This window comes from Schistocerca gregaria, chromosome 2, assembly GCF_023897955.1.
Source record: "Schistocerca gregaria isolate iqSchGreg1 chromosome 2, iqSchGreg1.2, whole genome shotgun sequence".
NCBI classification, from domain to species: Eukaryota; Metazoa; Arthropoda; class Insecta; order Orthoptera; family Acrididae; genus Schistocerca; species Schistocerca gregaria.
In genome coordinates this window covers 36,586,268-36,604,385 of record NC_064921.1, presented here as the reverse complement: position 1 = coordinate 36,604,385, position 18,118 = coordinate 36,586,268, and the positions used below count along the sequence as shown (strand labels likewise).

The window sequence follows — 18,118 nt, the reverse complement described above, 5'->3', positions numbered from 1 at the left end:
TGCTGAGGTTTAGAGGGGTAGATCACATAACTAATGAGGAGGTATTGAATAGAATTGGGGAGAAGAGGAGTTTGTGGCACAACTTGACTTGGAGAAGGGATCGGTTGGTAGGACTTGTTCTGAGGCATCAAGGGATCACAAATTTAGTACTGGAGGGCAGCGTGGAGGGTAAAAATTGTAGAGGGAGACCAAGAAATGAATACACTAAACAGATTAGAAGGATGTAGATTGCAGTAGGTACTGGGAGATGAAGAAGCTTGCAAAGGATAGAGTAGCATGGAGAGCTGCATCAAACCAGTCTCAGGACTAAAGACCACAACAGCAACATCACTGAATGAATGTTTAAGAAAGGCAGTTCCTCAGAAACCACCTGGCCAACTCATACCAATTCCAGCAGCCAAAACACCTTTCTAGTGTGTTGGGATTGACCTCCTTGGATGTTTTTCCAATGTCTGCTAGTGGCAATATATGAATTATTGTTTGCACTGATTATCTGACATGGTATGCAATTAGAAAAGCAGTGAAAACATCCAAAACATCCGAGGTAGCAAAATACATCGTGGAAGACATTGTATTAAAAAACGGACCGAGGGAAAGTTTTTCAGTTGAATCTTGTGACAGAGATACTGGTAAACCGTCGGTGCAACATTACTCATCACATGACGACTGCCTACCATCCGCAAACTAATAAGACCTTGGCCAACATGCTATCAGTGTTTGTCAGTGTTGAGCAGAGAAACTGGGATGAGGTGCTACATTTCGTAATGTTTGCCTACAATACCGCCAAACAAGACACCAGAGGATTTACGCCAGTTTTCCCAGTGCATGGGCGTGAGCCGATGATGACTATGGACACAGTGTCTCTGTTACATCCTGATGACGTGGACGACGACTACATCGGTCAGGTGTTAACCAGAGCTGAGAAAGCTCGGCTCCGCATGCTGCAGGGTCAACAAAACAATCACCGAAGGTATGATGTGAGCCACTGCCTTGTTGTCTACCAGCTTGGTGACCTCGTCTGCATCATCATTCCTGCTCGGAAAGTTGGTCTCTCTGGGAAGCTCCTCAGGCGCTACTTTGGCCCTTATAAGTTTCTAAGACAGTTGTCTGACGTTACTTACAAAGTTGAAGATTTCGATCCTGACACAAGTCGACAAAAGATCAGAGATTCGGTCCACTTCCTTCGAATGAAGCCCTATAAGGATCTTGCAACCCAGGGTAAATTCAAAGCTCCAGCGACAGGCAACAAACGGAAAGGTAACAAAGAACGTAGCAGCAAGGGAAGTTCTAAGATGATCACCGCCAGGGCGAACGTCAGGCATCGGAGTCGGAGTATGCAGGACCGATGAGTCGTTCCCGGACTAGGAGGACGTAACGAGATGCTGTTCTGTTAAGGAGGAAGCTGTGTCGCAGAAGAAGCTGAGTAGCACTGTGGCGAAGTGGTTATGAGACTAAACTGTTGCGTGGAGGGTCGTGAGTTCAAAACTCTCCTGAACTGAAAAATTTTAATTCTTTATTCGGTTCGAGTACATTCTAGAAGTATCTACAAATGGGAAGAATGATTCTACTGGAGTCTTCTGTAGCTGTATATATACTGTATGTGTTCTGGCCAGAGGCAATTCGCTCTGCACTCTTGTATGTGAGAGTGCTGAATAAACCTTCATTAAGTGAAGTTAGTGTTCGTCATTCATCTACTTACACATTCCTCTACGTGACACTATCAAAAAAATGAAAATGAAGCAGAATCGTCAGAAGATAGTGAACTTTGTCTGAGAAGAATTTGGCAAATGCTACGGTTACCAACTGATGTGGATGAATCAGATGAAGAAGGCAAACTATGATTTACCGAGGACCAATAATAAATTCGAAAGATCTCCCAGACCACACATATTTCCCAAAGATACACAGAGCGTCATGGATATTGTAGAATTATATATTGGGAACGATCTATTTGAATATATTAACAACAAAACCAATACGTATAACAGTCAAAATTGCAATAGAAGGAAAATGGATTTAAAAAAAAAAAAGTGCAAAATTAGTCCATGTTACGGGACCCGAACTTAGAAAATGATTTGGGCTCGCTATTCTTATGGGAATTGTAAAAAAAGCAAGGGTCAATGATTATTGGTCAACGTATCCGTTGATAGACGCACCAATATTTTGCAAAATGATGTCCAGCAGCCGATTCAAACAGATATCCCCCCCCCCCCCAACAACAACAATAAACAGGATAATGCCGACTGGCTTTACAAAGTGCAATTCATAATTGATTATTTTTCATAAAGTTTAAAGAAATGTTTAATCCAAGTCAAAACATCTCAATTGCTGAAGAAATGATACCGTGGTGTGGACAGTTAAATTTTAAAGTTTACAATCTGTCGAAAATTACAAAATATGGCATACAGATTTGGATGCTGTGTAATTCGAGTATTCAGTTTTCAGTTTATTCACCATTGACCACTTATAGCGGAATAGGCCTTAACATTAAATATACAATTAACAATAACTTTACAATAAAGTTTTTACAACTTAATTCCTTTTCTTTTAGGAATATTCTGTTATTTTATAAAATGGTTGTTCGAGTAACCAGTCATAAACCTAACATTTGAAAATATTACTGGTCAGTGACCGAGCAGATGCTGGAAGTTTATTGAAGTGTTTTAAACTCATTGTTTTGTGTGAGTTTCCAGTCTTTGTGAGTCTGTGTCTTAGTATGTTGAAGTCCAGTTTGCCTCTGGTGTTGTGGGGATGTATGTTCTCTCTGGTCTCGAACTCATTTAAGATGCTTTTGACATAAAGCAGTGTAGATGTATAGATTCACAACAGTTAATATCATGTGCTTCATAAAGAGGGGGCAGCAATGTTCCTTGGGCTTAGCTTTGCTCAATGTTCTGATTACTTTTTTTGAATACATGATACATTTCGTCATTCAAGATATTCCCGGCACTGGACAAACTTTAGCGAAAACAGTGATGGAACTATTAACACCTTCTTATGGAAAGTGACATCACCTCTACATGGATAGTTATTATAACAGTGTAGAACTTGCAGAGATGTTACGAAAATTCAAGTTTGTGGAACGGTACGACAAAATAGAGGACTTCCAGAAAAATTAAAGTCAATGTGTTTGAAGCTCATCATCAACCGAAAGGTGACAAGTGGCCGGCACAAGCCTAGTAATCCAAATTAGCGCTCCTGGTGCCGAGCGAATAAATTTGTACAAGATGTGCGGATGGCAAAGTGTTAATATATTAATTTTGTCAGTAGTAATGTGACCGTCTTCTTTACATTCCCTTTCACTATGTAGTTGTCAATTTTTTTATTTGTTTTGTTTTGCTGACCAGAATAATCCTCATTGTTTTAATTATTTTGACTGTTTGACACAGAATGGGAGTGGAGAGGTTTCAGAGTCTGCATCCACAAGTAGTGCTGGGTCAAATAGTTCCCACAGTAAAGCACCAGGAGCTCAGCTCGCACACCACAAAATGGGAATGTCGTCAATTTTCTCATCAACTCAGCATGAAACATTTCCAGAGACTGTAAGTGCACCTGCTCTTTGTTTACTCTGTAGTTATAATTGGTTTATGTGAGTCGTGTCCAACTAGTTGATAGTTTTAGGTTAAGCTATCAACTGAAGTCCTCTATCTCTATCTCTCTCTCTCTCTCTCTCTCTCTCTCTCTCTCTCACACACACACACACACACACACACACACACACACACACAAAGTAACCAATGGGTGAATTAGTGTGGCACATCTCTATAATTATTATCAGATGAAATACATGTTGAACTAAGTACTACACTACATGTTGAGTAGTACCTTTCATTATGGTTCTTGTAAGCTGAGGGCTGTCATTCTGATGGAATATAATTTACACTTTTAGCAAAATGTGTAACAGTGCCAACTAGCAAACTGGAAAGCATTAAGTACACTCTGTTGTTAGGCAGATTGGAACAACTATCAATCTGTTTCCCCTAAACATGTCACCTCAGCCACTTTATGAACTGCGCCATTCCTTTGGGTTCCCAGAAGGCCATGTTACCAGCATTTAATTTCTCCTTTTCTTGGATATCTTGTTTTAGGAAGAAAAGCAGACAAAAACTGTTCATCGAATTATTTCTTCCGTCAATTAAACAACCTATGCGACACAGTGGCAAATGCAGCAGTTTAAAAAAAAATACTGTTTCACTCGTGTCTGCATAGTTGCAGATTAGACTTATGGAGCTAAAAAGTTTCAAAGCATGTTGAAACCCATGCATGCATTACATTTTGGTAAATGTAAGTCAGTTATGAGAGAATTCAGTGGAAATTTCATACCAGCTACTTGCCAAAATGCCCCCATGCATGCTATGATTAATCTGATAATGTCTTCACAGTTCAGATGATATCTTCATGATTCTCATGGAAGCAGTACATAAGGGGTTGTTGTACACTCCTGGAAATGGAAAAAAGAACACATTGACACTGGTGTGTCAGACCTACCATACTTGCTCCGGACACTGCGAGAGGGCTGTACAAGCAATGATCACACGCACGGCACAGTGGACACACCAGGAACCGCGGTGTTGGCTGTCGAATGGCGCTAGCTGCGCAGCATTTGTGCACCGCCGCCGTCAGTGTCAGCCAGGTTGCCGTGGCATACGTAGCTCCATCGCAGTCTTCAAAACTGGTAGCATGCCGCGACAGCGTGGACGTGAACCGTATGTGCAGTTGACGGACTTTGAGCGAGGGCGTATAGTGGGCATGCGGGGGGCCGGGTGGACGTACCGCCGAATTGCTCAACACGTGGGGCGTGAGGTCTCCACAGTACATCGATGTTGTCGCCAGTGGTCGGCGGAAGGTGCACATGCCCGTCGACCTCGGACCAGACCGCAGCGACACACGGATGCACGCAAAGACCGTAGGATCCTACGCAGTGCCGTAGGGGACCGCACCGCCACTTCCCAGCAAATTAGGGACACTGTTGCTCCTGGGGTATCCGTGAGGACCATTCGCAACTGTCTCCATGAAGCTGGGCTACGGTCCCGCACACCGTTAGGCCGTCTTCCGCTCACGCCCCAACATCGTGCAGCCCGCCTCCAGTGGTGTCGCGACAGGCGTGAATGGAGGGACGAATGGAGACGTGTCGTCTTCAGCGATGAGAGTCGCTTCTGCCTTGGTGCCAATGATGGTCGTATGCATGTTTGGCGCCGTGCAGGTGAGCGCCACAATCAGGACTGCATACGACCGAGGCACACAGGCCAACACCTGGCATCATGGTGTGGGGAGCGATCCCCTACACTGGCCGTACACCTCTGGTGATCGTCGAGGGGACACTGAATAGTGCACGGTACATGCAAACCGTCATAGAACCCATCGTTCGACCATTCCTAGACCGGCAAGGGAACTTGCTCTTCCAACAGGACAATGCACGTCCGCATGTATCCCGTGCCACCCAACGTGCTCTAGAAGGTGTAAGTCAACTACCCTGGCCAGCAAGATCTCCGGATCTGTCCCCCATTGAGCATGTTTGGGACTGGATGAAGCGTTGTCTCACGCGGTCTGCACGTCCAGCACGAACGCAGGTCCAACTGAGGCGCCAGGTGGAAATGGCATGGCAAGCCGTTCCACAGGACTACATCCAGCATCTCTACGATCGTCTCCATGGGAAAATAGCAGCCTGCATTGCTGCGAAAGGTGGATATACACTGTACTAGTGCCGACATTGTGCATGCTCTGTTGCCTGTGTGTATGTGCCTGTGGTTCTGTCAGTGTGATCATGTGATGTATCTGACCCCAGGAATGTGTCAGTAAAGTTTCCCCTTCCTGGGACAATGAATTCACGGTGTTCTTATATCAATTTCCAGGAGTGTATATTCGTAAATTCCTCACTTAATGCTTGTTCTTGAAATGCTCTAAATAGACTTTCATGGGCTTGTTTGCATATATCTCAGAGGGGAAATCAAAAAGTAAAGGGACTTTTGAGAAAAGTAACATTTATTCTAATGATAGAAAACCAGACGATACATTATTTTTCTATGTAACCTACCTGCACTTCAGTGCACATTGTCCAACATTTCACGAGTTTTTGATTCCGTTGGCAAGAAAGTTTTTTGATTGCACCTGAACTGCGTCAGTGACTTGTGCATTGGTTGCAAATCTTTTCTTTGACCGTTTCCTTCAGTGCTGGGAGCCAGGTCTGGACTTTATGGCGGGTGTTCCAGTAGTCAAATCCCATTGTTTTTGCTGCCCATTTGGCATAATGTGGCCAAGCTTTATTTTGCTGCAGAATGGCACCTTTCTACAGTTTTCCACGACATTTGAATCTGATTGCAGGTTTCAGTTCAACTCGCAACACGTCACAATAGTTCTCACTGTTCACAGTTTCACCTCTTGGAGTGAAATGAATGGCTACCACACCTTCCAAGTCACAGAATAGTGTTACCAGAATAGTCTTACAACTGACAGTAGACATTTAGATTTCTTAGCTTCTGCCAACAATTTGTGTTTCCAAACCGTGCTCGCGACCTTGCTTTCTGGTTCGTGATGATGCACACACATTTTGTCTAAGTAACAGTTTGCTGTAGAAATCCATCTCCCTCGTGATGATAATGGGCCACGTGTGCACGAGAGATGTCCATCCTTTGCACCTTATACAGCACTGACAATTCTTTCGTTATCCATCTTGCACACACTATCCAAAAATTTAGCATGTCATGTTATATAGAATACGCTGAACTGTGACTGATATGTAAAGTATTGGTGATTTCATTCTCTGTGATTCGTCTGTTTTACATCACCGTACCCTCAAAAACTTCCAAATTATCCTCAGCGGTTGATGTCAATAGTCTACCTGAGCTTTCCTCATCACATTAAGGTCTTCCCTGCTTGAATTACCTTATCTATTTGAAAATCTTGCCTTGTGATAAGCAGCTGCTTGCATTGGACAAACAATTTCTGTAGGTTTAACACCTACCGCAAACAAAATGTGAATCATTGCGCTCATTTCCTACTCGGTGCAGACCGACAATGAAGCTGCCGTGTTTCACATTCTGCTACAATATGGTGACTAACACAGGAATAAGAGTAACACGTTGTGTAGACTTGTTGGAGACAACAATACTTCAGCCCTGGATTAGAGCAGTGTTACCAAGCACTATGGCAAGAAAATGTAAGTCCCTCTACTTTTTGACTCCCCCTTGTTCAACTACATCTACATACGTAACTCTGCAAGCCACCATACAGTTTGTGACATAGAGTACCCTGTACCACTATTAGTCATTTCCCTACCTGTTCCATTGGAAATACCCTTAGCAAAAAATGACTCTCTGTATGCCTCTGTACAGTCCCTAATGTCTGTTATCTTACAGTTCGTTGCACATTGGTGGCAGCAGAATAATTCTACAGTTAGCTTCAGATGCCAAGTATCTAAATTTTCTCAGTAGCATTCCTCAAAAAGAATGTTGCTTCCCCTCAAATGATTCCTATTTGAGTTCGTAAAGCATCTACATAATACTTGGGTGTTAACTGAAACCATCGGTAACAAATCTAGCAACCTGCCTTCTGAATTGCTTCGATGTCTTCCTTTAAGTCGACATAATGAGGACTCTGAACACTCTAGCAGTACTTGAGAATGGTTCACACTAGCGTTCTGTATAGATGAGTGACAATATCTTAAAATTCTCACAGTACACAAAAGTTGGCAATTTTGCTTTCCACTCTACAATTCTTACATGCTTGTACCATTTCATATCGCTTTGCAATGTTAATCGTCATAACTGTGTTGAGCAGCCAGCTACTAATGATGTATTCAAACATTATGGGCATTGTGTATCCTACTCATCTATATTAAATTAAATTTGTCTACATTTAGAGCTAGCTACCATTCATCACACCAACTAGAAATTTTGCTATATCATCCTGTATCTTACAGAATTGTTAAGACTTTTGTGACCACTTTTCAACAAATTACTTGTTGGCTTCTTTCTTGGGTTCTTTCACTGACTCTTGTTTCGTTATTTTTCGTAGATTACACTAGCCAGACAAACGTGTGGTTGCTAAAGAGGGGCAGCAGCCTTTTCAGTAGTTGCAGGGGCAACAGTCTGGATGATTGACTGATCTGGCCTTGTAACACTAACCAAAACAGCCTTGCCGTGCTGGTACTGTAAACGGCTGAAAGCAAGGGGAAACTACAGCCATAATTTTTCCCGAGGGCATGCAGCTTTACTGTATGATTAAATGATTATCGCGTCCTCTTGGGTAAAATATTCCGGAGGTAAAATAGTCCCCCATTCGGATCTCCGGGTGGGGACTACTCAAGAGGACGTCATTATCAGGAGAAATAAAACTGGCGTTCTTCAGATAGGAGCGTGGAATGTCGGATCCCTTAATCGGGCAGGTAGGTTAGAAAATTTAAAAAGGGAAATGGATAGGTTAAAGTTAGATATAGTGGAAATTAGTGAAGTTCAGTAGCAGGAGGAACAAGACTTTTGGTCAGGTGGATACAGGGTTATAAATTCAAAATCAAATAGGGGTAATGCAGGAGTAGGTTAAATAATGAATAAAAAAGTAGGAGTGCGGGTAAGCTACTACAAACAGCATAGTGAACAATTTATTGTGACCAAGATGGACACGAAGCCCACGCCTACTACAGTAGTACAAGTTTATGTGCCAACTAACTCAGCAGATGATGAAGAAATTGATGAAATGTATGATGAGATAAAAGACATTATTCAGGTAGTGAAGGAAGACGAAAATTTAATAGTCATGGGTGACTGGAATTAGAGAGTAGGAAAAGAGAGAGAAGGAAACATGTTGTTGTTGTTGTGGTCTTCAGTTCTGAGACTGGTTTGATGCAGCTCTCCATGCTACTCTATCCTGTGCAAGTTTCTTCATCTCCCAGTACCTACTGCAACCTACATCCTTCTGAATCTGCTTACTGTATTCATCTCTTGGTCTCCCTCTACGATTTTTACACTCCACGCTACTCTCCAATACTAAATTGGTGATCCCTTGATGCCTCAGAACATATCCTACCAACCGATCCCTTCTTCTGGTCAAGTTGTGCTACAAACTTCTCTTCTCCCCAATCCTATTCAATACTTCCTCATTAGTTATGTGATCTACCCATTTAATCTTCAGCATTCTTCTGTAGCACCACGTTTCGAAAGCTTCTATTCTCTTCTTGTCCAAACTATTTATCGTCCGTGTTTCACTTCCATACATGGCTACACTCCATACAAATACTTTCAGAAACGACTTCCTGACACTTAACTCTATACTCGATGTCAACAAATTTCTCTTATTCAGAAATGCTTTCCTTGCCATTGCAGTCTACATTTTATATCCTCTCTGCTTCGACCATCATGTCATTTTGCTCCCCAAATAACAAAACTCCTTTACTACTTTAAGTGTCTCATTTCCTAATCTAATTCCTTCAGCATCAACCGACTTAATTCGACTACATTCCATTATCCTCGTTTTGCTTTTGTTGATGTTCATTTTATATCCTATATATTTGAAGGAAACATAGTAGGTGAATATGGATTGGGCCTAAGAAATGAAAGAATTTTGCACAGAGCATAACTTAATCATAGCTAACACTTGGTTCAGGAATCATGAAAGAAGGTTGTATACATGGAAGAACCCTGGAGATACTAGAAGGTTTCAGATACATTATATAATAGTAAGACAGAGATTTAGGAACCAGGTTTTAAATTGTACGACATTTCCAGGGGCAGATGTGGATTCTGACCACAATCTATTGGTTATGAACTGTAGATTAAAACTGACGAAACTGCAAAAAGGTGGGAATTTAATGAGATGGAACCTGGATAAACTGAAAGAACCAGAGGTTGTACAGAGCTTCAGAGAGAGCATAAGAGAACAATTAAGAGGAATGAGGGAAATAAATACAGTAGAAGAAGAATGGGTAGCTTTGAGAAATGAAGTAGTGAGGGTAGCAGAGGATCAAGTAGGTGAAAATACGAGGGCTAGTAGAAATCCTTGGGTAACGGAAGAGATACTGAATGGAATTGATGAAAGGAGAAAATACAAAAATGCAGTAAGTGAAGCAGGCAAAAAGGAACACAAACGTCTCAAAAATGAGATTTACAGGAAGTGCAAAATGGCTAAGCAGTGATGTCTAGAGGACAAATGTAAGGATGTAGAGGCTTATCTCATGAGAAGTAAGATACATACTGCCTGCATGAGAATTAAAGAGACCTTTGGAGAAAAGAGAACCACTTGAATGAATATTAAGAGCTCAGATGGAGACCCAGTTCTAAGCAAAGAAGGAAAGCAGAAAAGTGGAAGGAGTACATAGAGGGTCTATACAGGGGCGATGTTCTTGAGGACAATATTATGGAAATGGAAGAGGATGTAGATGAAGATGAAATGGGAGATACGATACTGCGTGAAGAGTTTGACAGAGCACTGAAAGACCTAAGTCAAAACAAGGCCCCAGGAGTTGACAAAATTCCATAAGAACTTCTGACGGCCTTGGGAGAGCCAGTCCTGTCAGAACTCAACCATCTGGTAAGCAAGATGTATGAGACAGGCAAAATTCCCTCAGACTTCAAGAAGAACACAATAATTCCAATCCCAAAGAAAGCAGGTGTTGACAGTTGTTAATATTACCAAACTATCAGTTTAATAAGTCACGGCTGCAAAATACTAATGCAAATTCTTTACAGACAAATGGAAAAACTAGTAGAAGCCGACCTCGGGGAAGATTAGTTTGGATTCCGTAGAAATGTTGGAACACTTGAGGCAGTACTGACACTATGACCTGTCTTAGAAGAAAGATTAAGGAAAAGCAAACCTACGTTTCTAGAATTTGTAGACTTAGAAAAAGCTTTTGACAATGTTGACTGGAATACTCTCCTTCAAATTCTGAACGTGGCAGGGGTAAAATACAGGGAGCGAAAGGCTATTTAAAATTTGTACAGAAACCAGATGGCAGTTATAAGAGTTGAGGGGCATGAAAGGGAAGCAGTAGTTGGGAATGGAGTGAGACAGGGTTTTAGCCTCTCTCCGATGTCATTCAATCTGTATATTGAGCATGCAGTAAAGGAAACAAAAGAAAAATTCAGAGTAGGAATTAAAATCCATGGAAAAGAAATAAAAACTTTAAGGTTCGCCGATGACATTGTAATTCTATGAGAGACAGCAAAGGACCTGGAAGAGCAGCTGAACGGAATGGACAGTGTCTTGAAAAGAGGATATAAGATGAACATCATCAAAAGTAGAACGAGGATAATGGAATGTAGTCGAATTAAATCGGGTGATGCTGAGGGTATTAGATTAGGAAATAAGACGTTTAAAGTAGTAAATGAGTTTTGCTGGTTGGAGAGCACAATAACTGATGATGGTCGAAGTAGAGAGGATATAAAATGTAGACTGGCAATGGCAAGGAAAGTGTTTCTGAAGAAGAGAAATTTGTTAACATCGACTATTGATTTAAGTATCAGGAAGTCGTATCTGAAAGTATTTGTGTGGATTGTAGCCATGTATGGAAGTGAAACATCTACGAGAAATAGTTTAGACAAGAAGAGAATAGAAGCTTTTGAAATGTGGTGCTACAAAAGAATACTGAAGATTAGATGGGTAGATCACATAACTAATGAGGAGGTATTGAATAGAATTGGGGAGAAAAGGAGCTTGTGGCACAACTTGACTAGAAGAAGGGATCGGTTGGTAGAACATGTTCTGAGACATCAAGGGATCACCACTTTAGTGTTGGAGGGCAGCGTGGAGTGTAAAAATCGTAGAGGGAGACCAAGAGATGAATACGCTAAGCAGATTCAGGAGGATGTAGGCTGCAGTAGGTACTGGGAGATGAAGAAGCTTGCACAGGATAGAGTAGCATGGAGAGCTGCATCAAACCAGTCTCAGGACTGAAAACAACAACAACAGGTAAAAAAATTGTGTTTTCTGACAAAATGTATCTCAAAAGTTTTCCTTGAGTGACCGAGGGGAGTGGAGCTATTTACAGACTTATAAACCTTTGAGTTGGTGGAATGAGGTGTGTTCCATGCAGTCACTACTTTTGAAGTTCACAACAATTGTGACAAGAGGATTAGCTTAGTTTTTTACTGGTTGGCATGATACGTTATTTGCAATTAGCTGTTGTTAGATATGAGTTATATCATCCCATAGTTTGTATCTGTCTTGCAAACTTTTCGTACCGGAAAACAGAGTTAGTGTTTAGCCAGAAGAGCAAACCTGCCCTGACTAGAATTACAGTAAAACCCAATTTTAACGAATCTTCAGAGACCCAAATATTTTTGCCATAAACAGGTCTTTTCTGTAAATGGGGATTTTGCTACAGTGCACAGAAGGAGTGACCCAGAAGCATAATTTAAGCATATTTATGTGATATAAGTGCTGGTTAATTACAAAATTATCAGTATATTGTGCTACCAATTTAATTGTAATAGATGTATAATTATTACACGTTTTATAGAAAACATTCTTAATTTAATAATGATAATAGTAGTAGTAGTAGTAGTTATAATAATAATAATAATAATAATAATAATAATAATAATAATGATGATGATGATGATGATGATGATGATGATGATGATGATGATGATGATAGGGAGGCCCGGGAAAAGAATAGGCCTCCGGTATGTTCTGCCAGTCGTAAAAGGCGACGAAAGAACAAACTACTAATAGGGCTAACCCCCCTTTTAGTGTGATTAGTTGGTTCAGTACACAACTAAAGAAGCCTCGGACAAGCACCGTCATGGTCGGGGACGACGCTTGAACCCTATGCCCGCCCACAATGGTAACGACAGTGCTAGCCAACTGGAAAATGATTTAAATCCAAATAGAGGTGTTTTGCATGATATGCTTCCTGCAACCACCCTAGAAGGAAAACAAAGACAGAGGATCAGATGAAGTTAATCGACACCTCATGTTCTGTTATTACCAAGCAACAAACCTAGGAACCAACACAACTGGATACAGATAACAAGTATACACAACATTTATTACCAGATACCCAGAATTAAAATTTTTAACAGAACAACGACCAGCTGATCAGATCCGTGTAATAATAAAAAATAACAGGCTACCCCAGTCAGAATTAGAAAACATCAAACAACAAGTACAACAAATACTGGAACAAAATAATGTGCAATCAGATGAATAAGAAAATACAGTAATGGACTCAAACATCCCAGAGAAAACAAACAAAGAACAACGCACATCAATTAAACAATCAGAGGAAAACAAAATCTTAAGACTGCCACCAGAACAAGTACAAATAGAACACAAAGTGACATACATGTCAGATATAGAAGAAAAATTTCAATTGACATATATAGAATACAAAGACACAAATACAGACATTAGACCATTCTTGCATAGACCGCCAAATAACCCACAAGTCGAAACAACAACAAAAGCTATCAACACTATCATACACAACAAAATAAATGGAAACACAACTATGGAAGAGTTACAACTACTGGTTTATATAGGAGCACTCACTACACTAAATATACACACTAGGCAGAGATCAGAACCAACCAACACACAGAAGAAACCCACAAAACCAGCATGGCAACACAGGCTACAGATCAGAATAGAAAAACTGAGAAAAGACATTGGACAGCTAACACAATTTATAAGACGTCAAATGTCAGGAAAAAAAACGAAAAGGGTTAGGTAAAATCTCACAACAAGAAGCAATAGAGCAATTAGATGAAAAGAAGCAGAAATTACAAGCATTGGCCAAACGACTTAGAAGATACAAAAAAAGTGAAAATAGAAGGAAACAAAACCAAACATTCAACACAAACCAAAAGAAATTTTACCAGACAATAGATAACACACACATTAAAATAGACCATCCACCAAACATAACAGACATGGAACACTTCTGGAGCAACATATGGTCAAACCCGGTACAGCATAACAGGCATGCATGGTGGATAGAAGCAGAAACACACACATACAAGATGATACCACAAATGCCTGAAGAGAGAAATTTTGCAACATGAAGTTACCAAAGCAATTAATTCTACTCACAATTGGAAAGCCCCTGGAAAAGATAAAATAGCAAATTTCTGGCTAAAGAAGTTCACCTCAACACATTCACATCTAACTAAATTATTGAACACATTAAAAACAAAGACTCCAAGACCCACCAAGCGGGAAAGTGCCGGCAGACAGGCACACGAACAAAACACACAAACACACACACAGAACCACCAGCCCCCGCAACCGATGGTCGCTTCTTCAGGAAGGAGAGGGAAAGACGAAAGGATGCGGGCTCCAAGGGAGAGGGCAAGGAGCCACCCCAATCCCGGGAGCGGAAAGACTTCCCTTAGGGGAAAAAAAGGACAGGTGTACACTCGCACGCACACGCACACGCACACACACACACACACACACACACACACACACACACACACACACACATCCATCCGCACATACACACACACAAGCAGACATCATGTCTGCTTGTGTCTGTGTATGTGCGGATGGATGTGTGTGTGTGTGTGTGTGTGTGTGTGTGTGTGTGTGTGTGTGTGTGTGTGTGTGGGCGCGCGCGCGCGCGCTTTCCCGCTTGGTGGGTCTTGGAGTCTTTGTTTTTAATGTGTTTTTCCCATGTGGAGGTTTCTTTCTGTTTTATTTGCATCATCATTAATTTAAATTATTGAACAGTTACACTGCAGACCCATACACATTCCCTGATACACTTACACGTGGAATAACTTATATGAAACCTAAAGATCAAGCCGACACAGCAAACCCAGCTAAATACCGCCCCATAACATGCCTACCAACAATATGCAAAATACTAACTTCAGTCATTACACACAAATTAATGGCACATACAACACAGAACAAAATTATAAATGAAGAACAAAAAGGCTGTTGCAAAGGAGCACGAGGATGTAAAGAGCAACTGATAATAGATGTATAGGTAACATATCAAGCTAAAACTAAACAAAGGTCGCTACACTATGCATACATTGATTACCGAAAAGCTTTTGATAGTGTACCCAACTCATGGTTACTACAGATACTGGAAATATACAAAGTAGATCCTAAATTGATAGAGTTCCTAAACACAGTAATGAAAAATTGGGAAACCGCACTTAATATCCAAACAAATTCAAATAATAACACATCACAGCCAATACAGATTAAGCGTGGAATATACCAAGGAGACTCATTAAGTCCTTTCTGATTCTGCCTTGCTCTGAACCCACTATCCAACATGCTAAATAATACAAATTATGGATACAATATTACTGGAACCTACCCACACAAAATCACACATTTGCTATACATGGATGATCTAAAACTACTGGCAGCAACAAATCAACAACTCAACCAATTACTAAAGATAACAGAAGTATTCGGCAATGATATAAATATGGCTTTTGGAACAGACAAATGTAAGAAAAATAGCATAGTCAACGGAAAACACACTAAACAAGAAGATTACATATTGGATAACCACAGTGACTGCATAGAAGCGATGGAAAAAACAGATGCCGATAAATATCTAGGATACAGACAAAAAAATTGGAATAGATAATACAAATATTAAATAAGAACTAAAAGAAAAATATAGATAAAGACTAACAAAAATACTGAAAACAGAATTGACACCAAGAAACAAAACAAAAGCTATAAATATTTATGCTATACCAATATTGACCTACTCATTTGGAGTAGTGAAATGGAGTAACACAGACCTAGAAGCACTCAATGCACTTTCACGATCACAATGCCACAAATATAGAATACATCACATACATTCAGCAACAGAAAGATTCACATTAAGCAGAAAGGAAGGAGGAAGGGGATTTATTGACATAAAAAACCTACATTATGGACAGGTAGACAATTTAAGAAAATTCTTTCTAGAATGAGCAGAAACTAACAAAATACACAAAGCAATCACTCATATAAATACATCGGCTACACCACTGCAATTTCATAACCACTTCTACAACCCTTTAGATCACATAACATCAACAGATACGAAGAAAGTAAATTGGAAAAAGAAAACACTTCATGGCAAGCACCCGTATCATCTAACACAGCCACACATCGATCAAGACGCATCCAACACATGGCTAAGAAAAGGGAATATATACAGTGAGGCGGAAGGATTCATGATTGCAATACAGGATCAAACAATAAACACCAGATATTACAGCAAGCATATTATTAAAGATTCCAATACCACAACAGATAAATGCAGACTTTGCAAACAACAAATAGAAACAGTAGACCACACCACAAGCAGATGTACAATACTAGCAAATACAGAATACCCCAGAAGACATGACAATGTAGCAAAAATAATACATCAACAGCTTGCCTTACAACATAAACTTATTAAACAACACGTTCCCACATACAAGTATGCACCACAAAATGTACTGGAGAATGATGAATACAAATTATACTGGAACAGAACCATTATAACAGATAAAACAACACCATATAACATATCTGACATCATACTCGCCAATAGAAAGAAGAAATTAACACAACTGATCGAAATATCTGTACCCAATACAACAAATATACAAAAGAAAACAGGGGAAAAAATTGCAAAATACATCCAACTGGCTGAGGAAGTCAAGGATATGTGGCATCAGGATAAAGTTGACATTATACCAATTATACTATCAACTACAGGACAATAGTGTAGTGAATTTTTTCATGTCCGCTTGTTTTTATAGTTCCAGTTTTAGCACCTTTCATGGCTACAGTTCTGTTACTGGGTACATCAAATGTTGGAGGCATTTTGCCCATATTCGCTATTTGGTTTAGTTTCAAACTGGTTTTCTTCAGATATGTTCAATAATAAGGCAATGGAAGTATAATGTTCTTCAGACTCTTGTGGCATTTTTGGAGACATTTTGGTTTTGGTTTGCATGCTAAGTCCATGACGCTTCATAAGCCTGTAGCACCAACCTAACTCCACCCTCAAAATCTGCTAAGTTCTACTGTAGCGGTAGCTTGCGAGTGTTTATTTCAATCATTTTTGCATCAATTTCAATGCCATTTTTTATGATGTCTTTGAATCCATTTCGATGCGTCACCATCTAGCTTTGGCCATTTTGCAATCAGTCCTCTGTTGCTCATTTTGTATTCTCTCTCTCTCTCTCTCTCTGCCTGCTACCCCACCAGTCAAAAATTGTCTTTTCTGCTGGTGGAGGGCCAAAATGCTGCTCAGCTGGTCTGTTTCTCTGTTCTTCTGCATATGCTATTTTTTTCAATTTATGGTCCACATCCTATAAATACATTTTATTTTATTTCATTACAGAACTAGCTAATAACAAAAATGTTGTACTGGTACTGATAACACAAATCACGTTCGATTCAAATTCACTGGCACCGTAGTCTGCAACGACGCATCATAGGCTAGGAGTGTTTTAGGTTTGTGATCACAAGGCAGGAGAGGGACATTGTTAGCAAGCTAGTGAATCCCCACGACTCACATTCGTCACATCGGCGCACTGCTGCTGCCAATTGAATCTGATGTTGCCAGATAGAAATAGGTTTCTTGTGGTATTGAATATATAGCCATTTTTAAGACTGGTGGGAATTTTAAAGCCGGCCCTGCAATTTGTAGGCAATTTTCTGAAGAAAATTATAGTCTGGAAAATACAGTACATTAAAAGAGAAAAAGAAATTGCTGATGGTATCAGTTCCTTGAACAGCGAGAACAAATCTTGGTACTGCGGTCTCCTCTTTTTTTTTCTTCTTCAGCAGTATTGTCTCAACCAGCTCCTACCTCAGTGTTAGTTTATATCACAAGATTTCGACACATTTCACTTCTGTCAGTCTCGGGTGCGAGTGTCAGGAATTCATCGTCACAAAGACTCGAGTCCTGAAATGCTGCATTTTCAGAAATATGAGTGATTCTGCTCCATTCTTCTTTTGTAACAATGTCATATTCAGCAGCAAATGGTGTATTGCAGCCAGCCTCTGTGATATAATTTAACAGTCTCTTGGTTTATAGGATTCCAGACAACAATAAACACATGCACAGCCTGTATAAAGTCAAGCCTCGTCATTTCCTTCCTCTCAAGGAATGAAATCGACTTTGCTCAGTTGCTACTCTTCATTTGGCTGAGTGTATTGTGCT

The 18,118-nt window shown here is 40.3% G+C and overlaps 1 protein-coding gene across 1 annotated transcript in view; it reads left to right on the top strand.

Moving 5' to 3' along the window:
* The window catches only part of LOC126336269 (putative E3 ubiquitin-protein ligase UNKL), a 253,332-nt gene that overhangs the window by 139,495 nt on the left and 95,719 nt on the right, over window positions 1–18,118 (top strand). The window contains exon 8 of the mRNA XM_049999767.1: window positions 3,390–3,542. Within this exon, the coding sequence (XP_049855724.1) occupies window positions 3,390–3,542 (153 nt within the window). The remainder of the gene's footprint in view (window positions 1–3,389; window positions 3,543–18,118) is intronic.